General features: G+C 39.1%; 1 protein-coding gene across 5 annotated transcripts in view; it reads left to right on the forward strand.

Annotated features, from left to right (window-relative positions):
- The window catches only part of tcf4 (transcription factor 4), a 618789-nt gene that overhangs the window by 156110 nt on the left and 446223 nt on the right, over positions 1-16456 (forward strand). For all 5 annotated transcript variants that reach the window (XM_087990548.1, XM_087990538.1, XM_087990560.1 and 2 more), the window contains 2 exons: positions 2557-2618; positions 9695-9794. In XM_087990548.1, coding sequence (XP_087846674.1) covers positions 2557-2618; positions 9695-9794 — 162 coding nt within the window. The remainder of the gene's footprint in view (positions 1-2556; positions 2619-9694; positions 9795-16456) is intronic.

Genomic DNA, 16456 nt, shown 5'->3' on the forward strand with positions numbered 1-16456 from the left:
CTCCCTCAAACTAAATTTGAATATCTACTGTGTTGAGATTGCTAATCCCTAGAGGATCCTTAATTATGGACATCTCTGCAGCAGTTGCTCAAGATTGGACCTAGGATATTATCATCTTTAGCTGCTTCGTCAACAGTCTTCCTTCCATCGCAATGTCAGAAGTGGAGGTGTTCGCCGAAGATTATTCATGGACTGATGCCGAATGAATCATTGAGGCAGTTCATATCCAAATACAGCAAAATCTGGACCATATCCAGGCTTGGGCTGAAAAGTGACAAGTAACATTTTGTGCTCCACAAATGCCAGGCAATCATCATCTCCAATAAGAAATAACCTAACCATCACCTGTTAGCATTCAGTGCTGTCGCCATTATTTAATACCCCACTGTCAACATTCTGGGGCTTGCCATTGACCAGAAACTGAACCTGACTTTTCACATAAATATTCCGGCTACAAAAGCAGGTCAGAGGCTAGGAATCTTGCAGTCAGTAATTTCCCTCCTGACTCCTCAAGGCCTGTCCACAATCTACAAGACATAAGTAAGGAGTGTGATGGAATACTGCCCACTAGCCTGGATGAGTGCAATTCTGACAGCACTCGAGAAACTTGACATCATCCAGGACAGGCCACTTGATTGGTAATGCATCCATTCCCTCCATTACTGACGGTTCACACCACTGCTACTGAATATCTACACGAGGCATTGCAGGAATTCGCAATGCTTCTTACACATCACACTCCAAAGTCACGACCACTTCCATCTCTAAGACCGAGGAACATCACCACCTGCAAGTTTCCCTTCAAGCCACTCACCATCCTGATTTGGAAATACCTTGGTGTTGTTGAATCAAAATCCTACAATTTATTTCCTGACGGCATTTGGATCTCTCAGCGTGGTTCAAATGAAATCTGACCCTAAGGAACAGTTTTCTTTCTCCCCAATGCTAGTCCCTGTGCCATATGAATTAGAATCAATTTCTCCCAGGCAAATCTTTGGGTCATGCACATTCCTCTCTCCAGTCTTCTTTACCCTTTGCCAACTTGAATGTAGCTCATTTGGTTATCTGGAGTTTATTACCTTTGTGGTTCTGCTTTTGAATTTAGCCTTGAGCTGCTCGTAATCCTTGAACAAGCTTCTTGTTGCATGGTAACCATGTGGACAATGACAACTGTATCCTTCCTGTCCCACTCCAAGTTCCTCTCCAGCCCTGAAGAGATGTCCTTAACTTTGGTATCAAGTAGGCAACACAACATTCGGGCATTATTTGCTGCATGAAGCATATAGAGAGATGGGATACTTCTGGATGAGGTTTGGAAATCCCACTTCCAGACAATTAAGGCTCCTTAGATAGTAAAGTAGCTGTTAGCCAATGGGCATTAGTGCAGATGTGCTCACTGCTGGCTGGTGAGATAGGAAACCTTGTCATAAGATGCTCCCACACAAGTCTATTCAGAAGTTGATCAAGATTAAATCTCAATGAACAAAGTCATGGAGGGAAAAGAAAACAAAAATATTGCAGATGTTGAAAATTAGAATTAAAATGTGATAATGCAAGAAGCGGTCAGCTGCTCAGACTTGCTCTGTCAAGAGAACACGGGGTTGTTCTGTGCAACAATCATTTTGTTTTGAAGTGCTTTGTGACAGCTTGATGATGACATGCTTTATAAATGCAAGTTTTTTTTCTGTATGCTAGATCCCTGTTCTGTTATTGCTGGCTAGCAGTTTGCTGCTTTTTGCCAGTGATAATTTGAAATGAATTTTCCTCCCTTTTTAGCAATTTTCAGTTCCAATGTCCCTTGTTTTGAATGTTATATATGGGTAGATCAATTAATTACTAGAAATATTCACTGCCCTTGTGTAATCTGTTTGACAGTACCTTGCATTTATGCACGCGTTTTTTGTCATTAACTTGCTTTGTCGATGTTTTTCATTTTTTGTTGCTTGTTTGCCTGTGAGTTACTATGGTAGGTTGTTCAAGTGGTCGTGAATTCATTTTGAACTTTTACAGGATTGGCAGGTTATTCAGTCATATTACAGCTGAGTCTGACTTATCACTTATCACTTATTTTTCAAACATTTGCTTTGAATAGCAAAGCCATTTGGTACCCGGATTTCTGACAGGCATTCCTTCCTTACCGGGCTGGGCCACAAAGCAAACTTAAGTGGCCCCACGTGATAGACTGTGGATCAAACTGGAATTTGTGTATGGCGCACTTGCAGCAGCATTCCTTCTTGGTGTTTAGTTTGAAAAGTTGAAGTAGAGAGCAACAGTCTTTGCTAAACAAACATGCAGCGATTTCATTTTTGTTAATTAATTGCCATCTATAATAGAAAGCTATGCATCAAAGAGAATCTAAGTGAGTTGAAAAACAAAACAGTTTGAAGATAATCAGTGCCCTTGTAGATTTGACCGAAATAAACTTTTCTATTCACAAATACCTGAACTATAAAATTGGGCATTAATTAGTGGTTATGTAAAGAAAGCTTTTGGGGATATCTACATTGATTACAATCCAGGCTGATAACAGGCTCATTTGTTTTCACTTGTGCTTAGCTCTGGAAGACAGAACAAACTCTGGATCCTGGGGAGCAGGAGATCAGCCTAGTCCATCCAGGGTAAGTAACAGTTGACTATAATTTTACAGTCAATGCTAATTTGTGTGCAACTTACTGTTATTGAAATGTCATTTTTATTTTGAAGAATCATTATGGCGATAAAACTTAAAATTCAAACACATGACTGAAGATGGTGATAATCGAAAATCTATTGTACGATGTTGTGAAATTGGTGTTCTTTTTATGCATACCATTGCCCCTAAGCATGCATTGCATGTTGCTACGTATAAACAAAGGAATATTACATATAAATCTTTACTTCAATATAAGGAGTGCTATTCCGTATGGGAGAAGGAATCACATTTTTTGGACCATTGCAATCTCTTTTGGGGAAGAAGTGACCTGTACAAGAAGGACGATTTGCACCTAAATTGGAAGGGGACTAACATACATGCAGGGAGATTTGCTAGAGCTGCTTGGGAGGATTTAAACTAGTAAGATGGAGGGGTGGGACCAGAACTAGAGGGGAAAGATATAAAAGAGACCGAAGGGGCAACTTTTTCACACACAGGGTGATACGTGTATGGAATGAGCTGCCAGAGGAAATGGTGGAGGCTGGTCCAATTACAACATTTAAGAGGCATTTGGATGGGTATATGAATAGGGAGGGTTTGGAGAGATATGGGCCGGGTGCTAGCAGGTGGGACTAGATTGGGTTGGGATATCTGGTCAGCGTGGATGGGTTGGACTGAAGGGTCTGTTTTCATGCTGTACATCTCTATGACTATGACTCCCATTGCTCTGTTTTGTGTGTGCCACTTTCTTGAAAGCCAATTTGGTAGGAAAATATTTAAAATGACTGTCTGCAGTGTCACCAGGACATAGTTTTCTCAACCCAGGGTCACCAAAATGTTCTTTAAAATCTGAGTGACAAAAGCAGCTTGCATTTTCTTGGCATCTTGAACATCAGAAAATGTTCCAAGGCAATTTACAGAATTTATCAGTTAGAAATAGATACTTGGCCAAAGAAGGCTATAACATGATGTGATTTTTTGGAGGATCATAAAGATGGAAAAGTTGTTTCTATGGAAAAGATTGAAAACATGGCCATCAGTGATGGGATGAAGTTAAACTGGGGATCTGGAGATGTCAAATGCATGAATGAATGTTTCCTAATGATTGAATAGCTGCCTTTCAGCTGGGGGTCAAATGAACTGCTTGGCCTGCAAAAGTTCAAAACTTCTCAGTGGCTGGGAAGAAGGATAACTTAGTGATGAGGACACAAAGAGTTTGGTGAAACCTGAAGGTGATTGTTTCATTCCTGCAACTTACAAATCGAAGAAATTTCAGCGAGTCTGAGTGGATACTGGGTAAATTTACTGACAGCAATGGAACACTGTAAAGTGCCACTTGAAATGGTGAAAAGGAAGAGCTGGTGTCACCTGTGTACATGTGGAATCTAACATATTCATATGAAGTCACTAAGGAGAGGACTCTGAGCTAATAGAACAGAGATATGGCTCTAAGTGCTATCCAGTTAGAGCTAAGTTGAGAAATAATTAATTAGTTAGGACATAATTATTAAAGAAAAAAAGATCAAGATTAATATAGGATTCAGCCACGAAAGACTCCATTGCAACCAGCTGGAAGCGGATATACAATGAGATAAGGGACAAACACACACGTGCTTATTAAGTTAGTATTTCGCAGCAACAACAAAAAGCATAAACAATTGTTTACTCACTGAGAAAGAAAACCTCCAAAGGGCCATGGCAGCATCACCAATAGATCTGAAGATATATTAACTACGGGAGGAATACTGGAGTTAACCAGATGATAAGGGATATCAAAGGTTTTTATTACATAACTATTATTACAAAACCAAAGTGAAACATCACTTTTATAAAAACAGGTTGAAACCTGATTGGTTTAAATGCAAAATACTGGGCATGAATTTAAGGGAGTCATCCTCTTCAAAGAGTTGGAGAGAAAACAAAAGTCTGGTGATTAAGTCTAGGATGAGTCTTTTGAGGAGTTGATAGTTTTAAAAAAGAAGACGACAGGATATAGAGAAGATTGCAAGAAGCCAGACCAATATCTAGATTCTATTTTAGCGAAGAACTCTTGATTGAATCAGATTATTGCAAACCATTAGAAATCTGCGTTATAAAAACGTGTAATATCTGAGAACGTAATGAATTGGTCAGTGTGGTAGTTCTTTCTCAAAGCAAAGTACTGCAATTGCTGGAATTCTGAAATAACAAGCAAAATACAGGTTAGAAAAGTACTGGTAAAACTCAATAGATCAGACGGGAAGTGTGGATGAAAGATGAAAGATGTGTGTTTGTGCACTATCGGGTTTGGATTGCAAATATTAGCCAATGGGTAATAGTTACATTTCTGAAAAGCTTTACTCGATCAGACCATGTTTGGGACAAAGAGATCAGTATGTGTTAGAGAGTAGGTGGTGGTGAACCAGTGGAGTTAATTGAACAATGGAAGGTTGTTTATATAGAACATAGAACATTACAGTGCAGTATAGGCCCTTCAGCCCTCGATGTTGCGCTGCCCTGTCATACTAATCTGAAGCCCATCCCACCTACACTATACCATGTACGTCCATATGCCTGTCCAATGGCAACTTAAATGCACTTAAACTTGGCGAATCTACTACTGTTGCAGGCAAAGCATTCCATACTCTTACTACTCGGAGTAAAGATGGGGCCATTTAATGACATCTAGAATGAACATTGAAAGCTATCAACATGTTTCAATTTGGACTAATATAAGATTTTATTTCTTTTTGGTTTAGAAAACTTGTGATTGAAAGTTTTTTGGGCAGAATGGGATAGACTATACTGATGAAGGTCATCAGCCTGAAGTGCTAATTATGTTTCTCTCCACACATGCTACCTGACCTGGCTATAATTTTTTTCCCCCTGTTTTGATATGTTCCTGTGTGTTACTTGTGCATAGCTGCACACATTCAGAGACAACTCTGATGCACACTTTCATTGAAGAAACATTTCTTCTGATACTTAGAAAATGTATGCCTACAATATATGTGCTAGAGTACAAAAAGGTAGTTTCAGTCTTAGACTCTTGTCAATGTTTCAACAATCACCCGCATATAGAATGTGACATAAATGAAACGGCTTTTATATCTATCAAGTGTGCACCAATATTTTTATCCACAGGAGACAACCATCTAATTTCATTTTTTTTAAAAACCTGCAGGTACTTAATATTCTTCTTTTACAAACATTTATGTAATGCACTTTGAAACCAGATACTTAAATTGTTTTGAATTATAATGTGGCAGAAAATTCCACATTCTAACTGCCCTTTGAACAAAAATGTCTGATCTATCGTCCTTTCTTTATAGTCTCAGAAATTGTATTCTCCTGTCATTGTCTTACTGATCAGTAGAAGCAGTGTATTGCTATTTATCTTAACCATTCATAATCTTGAATTCCACTACCAGTTTTGGAAAAAGTGCTTTGTTAAATTCTCTCTACAATAGTAACCTACCTCCCCTAGTAATGCCCTACTTGACTACCTTTTGAGGCTAATAGGCTATAATTATGAAGCAGAAGTATTAGACTGAAGTAGAACTTTCCATTAAGGTAATTTAGTAATCCTTTCCTATTACTTCACAATTTCCGATATTGATACTTCAGCTTTTATAACTTAAGCTTTATCCTTTCATAATTATAAATACTATAATCTGCATAGTTCTAATAGAACAAAAACGCAATTTATGAGTTCCTCCTTTTTTTTTTGTCATGGTAAGACAGTATCTTAATGAGGCTACATTGTATCCTCTCCAAAGACAGACATGATGAACTGAATGAGTTCCTTATGTGCCATATCTTTCTGGTTCTATCACTCTTACCTTTTCATGTAGAGCTTAGTCAAATAACATACAAAATCTACTGAGATCCTTAATAGTGAATTAATGCCTTTTGACTTTTAAAAAAATATTTGCACCTCTTGTAATAAAAAGATTCCTTAGCAATTTTTTCAATTGACTTACACCCTTTACTGTCAATTATAATGCTGTTCCGTTGCACTGACCCTGCTCTCATCTAGTATGTAATAACTGCTGTTATTTTTTTTTAACTAACATGTTCATACATGACACTTCATGAGAATCAAATCTGCCTTTCATTCTTAGCCCATTATCTTAAGAGAGCAATTTTCTGTTGCAGTTTCCTTTGGTCTTCTAAAGGATTAAGCACACCTGTTTCTGTCTAGTAAGCGAGTTCTCATGTAATTTCCTTTGGCCTATTTCCAAGTCAGTGAGAAGTGATTCCAGAATTAAACACCACTATCCATTTCTAACTATTTAAAAGAAAGTTCCCTTGTATCAATCTTTCTGCATTCTGACTTAATCGCATTTGCTATCCTTTTGCCTAATTCTATACCTTCCATTTGTATAGCAATTTTGAATGTAGTATCATACTTCTAAAGCCCATGTTCGGTATACTGACTGCATTTTGTCCATCTTCCAAGTTTATTACCTCCTCAAATAATGCTATGTATTTTAACAAGCATAGTCATTCTTTTAAAAGCTATTTTCTCTTCATCTTCATAAGTGATTAGATTAGATTGTGGAAACAGGCCCTTCGGCCCAACCAGTCCACACCGACCCTCCAAAGAGTGCTGTGAGGCAGCAGTGCTAACCAGTGAGCCACCGTGCTGCTCCTAATGACTTAACTGTTTCCCTGTGACAGATGTTAATCTAACTGACATGGAACTATCTGAATTAGTTGTGTCTCTTTGAAGAACAGAAAGGTCCACAGTAAATGTGGAAAGTGTGGAAAGACAGTATAAATAGACATAGGCTGGTTAAATAAATGGCAAAACTGTCATTGGATGCCACTATGGGGATGTAACCTTGGGTGAATGGGTTTTTGTTGTGTGCTCCAGTTTCCTCTCAGTCCAGAGATGTATGGTTAGATGGATTGGCCATGCTAAATTGCCCCATTTAATGTACAGATTAGGTGGATTAGCCATAGTAAATGCAGGGTTATGGGGATAGAGTGGGGAGAAGGGTGGGGGTCTGGGGGCTGGGTCTGCATTGCTCTTTGGAGGGTTGGGCTGAATGGCCTCTTTCCGCACTGTAGGGATTCTATGATTCTACATTTAAGATAATCTGTTTTGGATTCAAGAAAGACAAATTGGAATATTTTTGGAGGGGGCATGAATAAAGAAAATTGTAGGAAGGGAGTTGGGTGTCCGTGTATAAAGGTTCTGACAAAAAAGTTGGAATGCTAATGTTAACCTTATTTTGTACATAAGGAGTTGCATTGTACTGTAAATGTATGAAGCTTTGATTAGACCCCATCTGGAGTGCAGTGATTTTATTTTTCTGAGCACTTCAGAAAGGTTACGTTGCTCTTGCAGGATGGTTGTGTGGATACACGAAAATAATAATGAAGGCGAGAGTGCGAAATGTTGCACGTTGCATTGATTGACCTATATTCCCCTGCGTAAAGAGCATTTAATGGTGATCTAATGGGGATGTTTACATTAAAAAAACTTGTTAGATTAATTGTAAAAAAAACAAAGTATTTTTATCAGGTAAAACGGAATAAGATGTATAGTCTCAAAATTAGAACTAGCCTGTAATAGGGTGAAAACCAAGAACCATTCCTACACACACACAGTAGTTGAAGTATGTAACGCTACTCCCCCACCCACCTTCAAATTAGATGTTCAAGCTAGGTTGTCTTAAGATTGTAAAAATTGCTAGTTTTTTTTTATTAGGGAGAAGTATTGGGATTTATGTAACAGAACTGGGTAAGTGGAGTAGTTGTACAGGTGAGTGTGTTTGTAATTGTTCAAGGGGCTGAATGGCCTATTCCCATTCCGATATTTTATAACATATGGAATTATCATTTTGTCTAAGTGATCAGGTGAGCCCCCAAGCTATTAAATTCCCTAATCCAGTTACATTTCTAGATGTTAATAATCCACTACCCATAGTCCCTTGTGTCATCTTGTTTGTTAGTGCCCTTGGTATTTGTTTAATGACTCTGTCCGGAATTCTCATTAACCCTGCACGAAGCTAGAGTTTGAAATCAGTTCTGTTCCTGTCTTTCTCTCCATCTTGGATCATTGTCTGTCTTTCTTGCTCTGCTAATTGCTCCCTCATTGTTAAATTTACCTTCTTAAACCTTGGTCCAGAAACTGGTTTCTTTCCTGCTGTGGAGGGGCTAATTGTCTCCATCTCCTCCTCAAGTCCTAAGATATTGAGCTTCAGCAATGTGAGTAGGTGACGCTTCTCATGGATATGTTTGGTAAACTCATTGTCTACTGTGCGAAGCTCCCAGATCTTGCAGGAATTGGAACTAATTTTAGAATCCCTGTAGTAAAGAAAGGTGCATTGGCTGGTGTTGTCTTTTCAGATTACTACCTATTGGCCACTGGAAGAAATGGTTAAAGATAGGATTGTACTTGTCTGTGGTGTCTGGTGTTGAATCATGAGGATATTCATTATCATGACTCAGGAGTAATGCAATGTTGAGTAAAAATAACTAAATGCTGTTGTGAAAGCTTCATTCTTTAGAGGATGGATCGGGCGGAAAGGTTTTTGGCAGTAAAAAATTGCTGATCAAGGAAAGTAAGCTGTGCATACACAGTTACTTGAAGATTCTAAATCACAACTTTTACATCTACATGCAGATTAATTGCTATGATCCAGATGGTCTGTACAGACCAACAAGCAGAGAGTGGCATTATTGATCAAGCAGCTTTTGTTGCTGTTGATATTGCCTTCACTGGTGAGACACTGAGAAACTTCTCTTCAGGTATCTTGGCACTCAAAAGTATTGTAATATAACTATAACATAACATTGATGTAAGCTGTTTGAGCACAGAGCTTTTTATGCATCTGATTTGAATTGATGTTTTATTGCAGCATGATGTGGTTGTGATTTTGATGAGCCAGGAACTTCGCTATATATGCCCTTGCATTTCCACCAAACATTTAAAATACAAGAACAAGTGTGTGGTGTTTGATGGCACTTTTACATTGAATTTTTTTTTAGATGTCATGTTTACACCATGCACATTGTTTGGCAATTGCCAAAATGTTGAATCATGTTTGTATTATTTTAATGTGTTTGTAGAACTATGGTGATGGAGTGCATTATGAGCAAGTGACCAACAGGGACCTTGGATCGCATGACAACATTTCCTCCTCTTCCTTCATGAATTCCCGACTTGTAGGTATGTACTATGATAGTGCACACTGTTTGTACCAAAGCTGCAAATTTTACAAATGTGGAATAAGTGCTCTTCATGTTTTCTGCTATTGGTGTCTACCTGCAGACTTGTTTGAAAGCTTATCAATTTTTCCTAATGTTACCAGACCAGTTCAGATCCAGGTGAACAGTCAGTTGTTTTTTGTGCACTTTTCTTCTAAAAATTAAAAAGTTTCAAACAGAGAAGCTAGTCTAGATGAAATCCGTGGGGTGGAGTAGGTGGGACAAATGGAATAGGTGGCTGGAGATATTGGACCCATATTGTGTTTCCTTTCCCATACAATCCTTTGCTATAGATTTGGTCAGCGTCTCTTCACTGCCTCTGCCTTCACCTTCCTCCCTATTTTAACATTACCCGAGTATGTTTCCACTGGTCTCTGCAAATAATCACAACTCTTGATGTAAACTGGCTGAGTCCATATCTGAATTGTTCTTGATTTAGTTATTGTCAGAGTGAGGTTGATGTACCTTCAGAATTAATAATAGCAAGGGTAGGAAACCTATACAAATATGTATATATTTCTATATATAGACAATAATTTAGAACATAGGAACAGGAGTAGGCCATTCAGTCTCTTGCACCATTCATTAATATCAGGCTGAACTCTGGTCTAATTCCATATACCAACCTTTGCGATTGTTAACAGTGAATACAGTAAATTTTAAGTGGCAATATAGTTTATCATGTGCATTCACCACAACTTGGAATTTTTTCCTCTCAATTACACCTGAGTGCAGATTATCTGCACATATTATTCACAATTCTAATCTATTTCCTATGCTCATGAAATTTCATGAAAATAAAATGCCAAGTATAATGTTAGATTAGATTCCATACAATGTGGAAACAGGCCCTTCAGCCCAACTAGTCCAAACCGACCCTCCGAAGAGTAACCCACCCAGACCCATTTCCCTCTGACTAATGCATGTTTCACACGATGGGCAATTTAGCATGGCCAATCCGCCCTAACCTGCACATCTTTGGACTGTGGGAGGAAAACTGAACACCCGGAGGAAACCCATACAGACGCAGGGAGGATGGTGCAAGCTCCACACAGATAGTCGGCCGAGGCTGGAATCAAACCTGGGAACCTGTTAGACAGCAGTGCTAACCACTGAGCCACTGTGCCGCCCCAATGTTAATCTATATTATCAATAAAGATAATGCTCCTGCATGCATTTGGAGTAACATGACTGAAGTCCATCCATCGGGCATAACAAGAATGAAGTGTGATCCAACCCTAGTATAAAATACTTATTAGACCCCGGCTGAAGCATTATGTTCTGGGCACTGTATAATGGAAGATATGAATGCATTGGAGAGAGTGCAAAAGAGATTTACGAGAATGGGTTCAGAGATGAGAAACTTCATTATGACGATAAATTCAAGAAAGAAGGTTAAGAGGAGACCACATAGAAGTTTTCAAAATCATGAGCGGCTGCATAGAGTAAATAAAGATAAATTGTTCCATTTGTAAAAGGATTTGAGAACGCATGGGCACAGATTTGATTATTTACAAAAGAACAATTGTGATATGAGATTTAAAAAGAACTTGTTCACACAACAAGAGTAGTTCAGATCTGCACTCCCTGGAAATGTGTGCCCAGTTGAGACTTTGAAAAGAGTAATTATTTAAATAGAATCAAAGTCTTTGAGTGTAGGGTTGGGGGGGGGGGGGGGGGGGGGGAAGGCCAGAGAATGGCACCAAGTCATGATGCTGAGATAGAGAGTTGATGCATGAGCCAAATAGCCTAACCCAAATCTGTAACATGCTTGCCATTTTTACTTTTGAACACTTGGATGATATTACAAGTTAATTGCCAAATCAGATGAATTCGGTTACATGTAAAATATAACTAATTGAACAATAATTACTCTTAGAGCTGGAGAATAAAACTCGACAGAATTAGATAATCTTGGGATATTGAATGGGATGAACTTTTAAATTTTCCCTCTGCTGTTGTGAAATTTATTTTCTTCAGTTTTTTTTTGCTATTTATAGGTATTGAGTCTGTTGGTTTACTCTTGTGGGCATAATGTATGTTTGGCCCTGGTGGTGAATATCAGCAGACCTGACAATATAGATCACAGCCAAAGCCAGCCATGTTTTCATCTGGATTGCTTGATAGGAATCAGTATCAGACCAGATATTATTTTTCCTTATCAAATCTGGGAGATCTGAGGCAAATTACATTATCCTTTTGATAATTCTAGCCAAGGTGCGCTGACTCAGTACAAACTAGCAACTCAATCTCAGATTCTCAGGCTCTGTGAAGTTCAGCTAGTCATTTGATAAACATGTTGAGCTGTTATGAGGGAATAGCCTTCTTGATAAACATTATTCTCATGGTAAGTTAATTTTTTGCTCCTTCCTAACTAATCATCTAAATGTAGTTCCTATTCAGCTGAAGAATACAGACGAGGTGATGGGAGAATTGCGGATGTGAATGGAGTCTATTTTTATATTTACTTTTGAAGTTTTTTTTCTTGTGTTATTTTCCACTTGTTAAAATAAGTTATTTGCAAAGATTGATGAGTGCAGTGCGGTAGGCATTGTTACTTGGACTTCAGTAAAGCTTGTGATAAAATTCTGCATGGTAAATTAATTAGTAAAGATAGATCACATGGGATTCAGGGTGAACTTGGCAATTAGAAACAAAATTGGCTTAATGGCAGGAGACAGAGGGTGGTGGTAGAGGGTTGTTTTTCAGACTGAAGGCCTGTGACCAGTGTTGTTCCACAGGGATCAGTGCTGGGTCTACTTTTTTTTGTCATTTAAATAAATGACTTGAATGATAATACAGGAGGCATAGTTAGTAAGTTTGTGCATGACACCAATGTTGGTGGTATAGTGCAAAATGAGGAGATTGCAAAGAGACATTGATCAATTGGGTCAATGGGCTGGGGAGTGGCAGATGGATTGTAATTTAGGTAAATGAGATGTATTGCATTTTGGTAAAACAAATGAGGACAGGACTTATACAGTTAATGGTAGACCCCAAGGTAGTGTTTTAGAACAGAAACCTGTTCGAGTGCATAATTCTTTGAAATTTGCACCACAGGTAGACAGTGATTAAGGAGGAGTTTATAATGCTTGCCTTCATTGCTCAGACCTTTGAGTATAGCAGTTGGGATGTCTTGTTGAAGTTGTACAGGATGTTGGTGAGGCCTTTCCTGGAGTATTGTGTTCAGTTCTTGTCACCCTGTTATAGGAAGGATGTTATTGAATGGAGAGGGTTTGGAAAATATTTACCAGAATGTTGCCAGGAATGGAGGGTTTGAGTTATAAAAATAGGCTGGGACTTTGTTCACTGAAGTGTAGGTTGAGGGGTTATTTTATAGAGGGTTAAAAAGTCATGAGCATTGATTAGGAGAATAGCAAGGGTCATTTCCCTACGGTGGGTAAGTTCAAAGCTAGGGGACATATTTTTAAGGTGAGAAGAGAAGGATTTAAAAAGGACATGAGGGGCAATGTTTTTACATGGTTAGTGTGAGGAATGAAATGCCAGAGGAAGTGACAGATGCAGGTACAGCTACGACATTTAAAAGACGTTTGGAGAAGTACATGAATAGGAAAGGTTTGGAGGGATATAGGCTAAGTGCAAGCTGGTGAGACTAGTTTAGTTTGGGAATAGGGTCAGCATGGACTAGTTAGGCCGAAGGGTCTGCTTCCATACTATATGACTCTATGACTTCATGACAGTAGTTGCACATACTACTGATGGTCTACATCCCAGGGTACTGAAGGAGGTGGCTCGAGAAATCGTGGATGCATTGGTGATTATTTTCCAGAGTTCGATAGATTCGGGATCAGTTCCTGCGGATTGCAGGGTGGCTAATGTTGTACCACTTTTTAAGAAAGGTGGGAAAGAGAAAGCAGGAAATTATAGACCAGTTAGTCTGACCTCAGTGGTGGGAAAGATGCTGGAGTCTATTATAAAGGATGAAATTACGACACACCTGGATAGTAGTAACGGGATAGGTCAGAGTCAGCATGGATTTATGAAGGGGAAATCATGCTTGACTAATCTTCTGGAATTTTTTGAGGATGTAACTCTGAAGATGGACGAGAGAGATCCAGTAGATGTAGTGTACCTGAACTTTCAGAAAGCTTTTGATAAAGTCCCACATAGGAGGTCAGTGAGCAAAATTAGGGCGCATGGTATTGGGGGCAAAGTAAGAACTTGGATTGAAAGTTGGTTGGCTGACGGGAAACAGAGTAGTGATAAACGGCTCCATTTTGGAATGGCAGGCAGTGACCAGTGGGGTACCTCAGGGATCAGTGCTGGGACTGCAGCTTTTTACAATATATATTAATGATATAGAAGATGGTATTAGTAATAACATTAGCAAATTTGCTGATGATACTAAGCTGGGTGGCAGGGTGAAATATGAGGAGGATGTTAGGAGATTACGGGGTGACCTGGACAGGTTAGATGAGTGGTCAGATGCATGGCAGATGCAGTTTAATGTGGATAAATGTATGGTTATCCACTTTGGTGGCAAGAGCAGGAAGGCAGATTAATACCTAAATGGAATCCGTTTAGGTAAAGGGGCAGTACAAAGAGATCTGGGTGTTCTTGTACACCAGTCAATGAAGGTAAGCATGCAGGTATAGCAGGTAGTGAAGAAGGCTAATAGCATGCTGGCCTTCATAACAAGAGGGATTGAGTATAGAAGCAAAGAGGTTCTTCTGCAGCTGTACAGGGCCCTGGTGAGACCACATCTGGAGTATTGTGTGCAGTTCTGGTCTCCAAATTTGAGGAAAGACATTCTGGCTATTGAGGGAGTGCAGCGTAGGTTCACGAGGTCAATTCCTGGAATGGCGGGACTACCTTACGATGAAAGACTGGAGCGATTGGGCTTGTATACCCTTGAGTTTAGAAGACTGAGAGGGGATCTGATTGAGACATATAAGATTATGAAAGGATTGGACACTCTGGAGGCAGGAAACATGTTTCCGCTGATGGGTGAGTGCCGAACCAGAGGACACAGCTTAAAAATATGGGGTAGACCATTTAGGACAGAGATGAGGAGAAACTTCTTCACCCAGAGAGTGGTGGCTGTGTGGAATGCTCTGCCTCAGAGGGCAGTGGAGGCCCAGTCTCTGGATTCATTTAAGAAAGAGTTGGATAGAGCTCTCAAAGATAGTGAAATCAAGGGTTATGGAGATAAGGCAGGAACAGGATACTGATTAAGGATGATCAGCCATGATCATATTGAATGGTGGTGCAGGCTCGAAGGGCAGAATGGCCTACTCCTGCACCTATTGTCTATTGTCTATACTTCTGGAGTAGGGCGTTTATTCCTTGTGGCTGAGTTTACATCTAGATAGGCCCTACTGTTCTGTGAACCCTTGGTGCTTAGAGGGGAATAACGTAAACCAAAACCGACTGTGTATTGCAACAATCAATGATTAGTTTCATGGTCGCCATGATAGAGATTCGTTTTCAATTTCAGAATTATTAATTATATTTAAATTCCACCATTTGGATTCTTCAGGAATTAGCTTGGATTACTTGACCAGTCACATTCCCACTGTGCCCCCATCTTTCCCTTGGTAGCTGTTCCCAATTCTCTCACTGCACCTAAGGAAGGATATGAAGGCAGTGGAAAGAGTATGAAAAGGATTTATAAGAAATATTGGCTTTTGTTTCATTGGAAGCAATTTTAACATGTGCACTACTTGAAAGCAGTGAGATTGTGCATAAATAGATAAAATATGGCTCAGAATGCATAATCCCAATACCCAAGATTTCAGTTCAAAATCTGACATCTCTTGCTGTGGAGTAGTTGTTGAAAGGTGATCAGGGTTCTAACTTTGGTTCCTTCGATGTGTGTGAATGTTATATACAAAATATGTAACTAAATTTTTTTTTTTAAGAAGATGTATGAAAATGGTGACCTGGGTAGCATTATATCTTCACTGCACTTAATTATCAATGCTACGAAATGAAGTGAAACTGTTTGCTCGATACCTGATGTACGGAGCCACACAGGCAGTGAAGATGCAGAGTTTCATTTGTCGTCAACACTATGATCAGTGATCTCAGCTGGGTCACTTGATAATGAGGTCTTCATATCTCTGGAATAAAAAGGGATGAAATCAATCTGAATCATTGTTCCTAGTCACTTTTCAGCTGAGAGAAAAGTTTTGCATGCTGATATAGAGAGGCATGATCATGTTCAACTGGATTTCTTCATTTCTCTTCATTGAGAAAGAAGTAGCATTTTTCAGCACTTTTCCTAACCACTGGCATTCTCAAAGTGCTTTACAATGGATCAAGTACTTTGAGTGAAGATACTGTTGTATTGCAGGAAATGCTTTGCCAATTTCTGCACAGCAATCTTCCAGAATTGCCAATGTGAAAATGACCAGATCATTCATTTGTTTTGTGATGATAATAGCAGCTGTGAGTAAGTCTCCTCGACTTTTCTAAAACAATGCCATAGATTGCTTTGCATCCATGTGAGAGATTAACAAGGCTTTGATTTCACACCTCATTTGAAAGATCACACCTTCAACAGTGCAACACTCCCTCGTGGCTGGCGCCTGAAATCATTGAGGAAACATAGGACCTGAAGGAATACAGTCTATTTCATATTTATGTTGATTCTTTGAAAGA

Source organism: Chiloscyllium plagiosum, unplaced genomic scaffold (genome assembly GCF_037043375.1).
Source record: "Chiloscyllium plagiosum isolate Xiang-an unplaced genomic scaffold, Cpla_swu_hap1 HiC_scaffold_1, whole genome shotgun sequence".
NCBI classification, from domain to species: Eukaryota; Metazoa; Chordata; class Chondrichthyes; order Orectolobiformes; family Hemiscylliidae; genus Chiloscyllium; species Chiloscyllium plagiosum.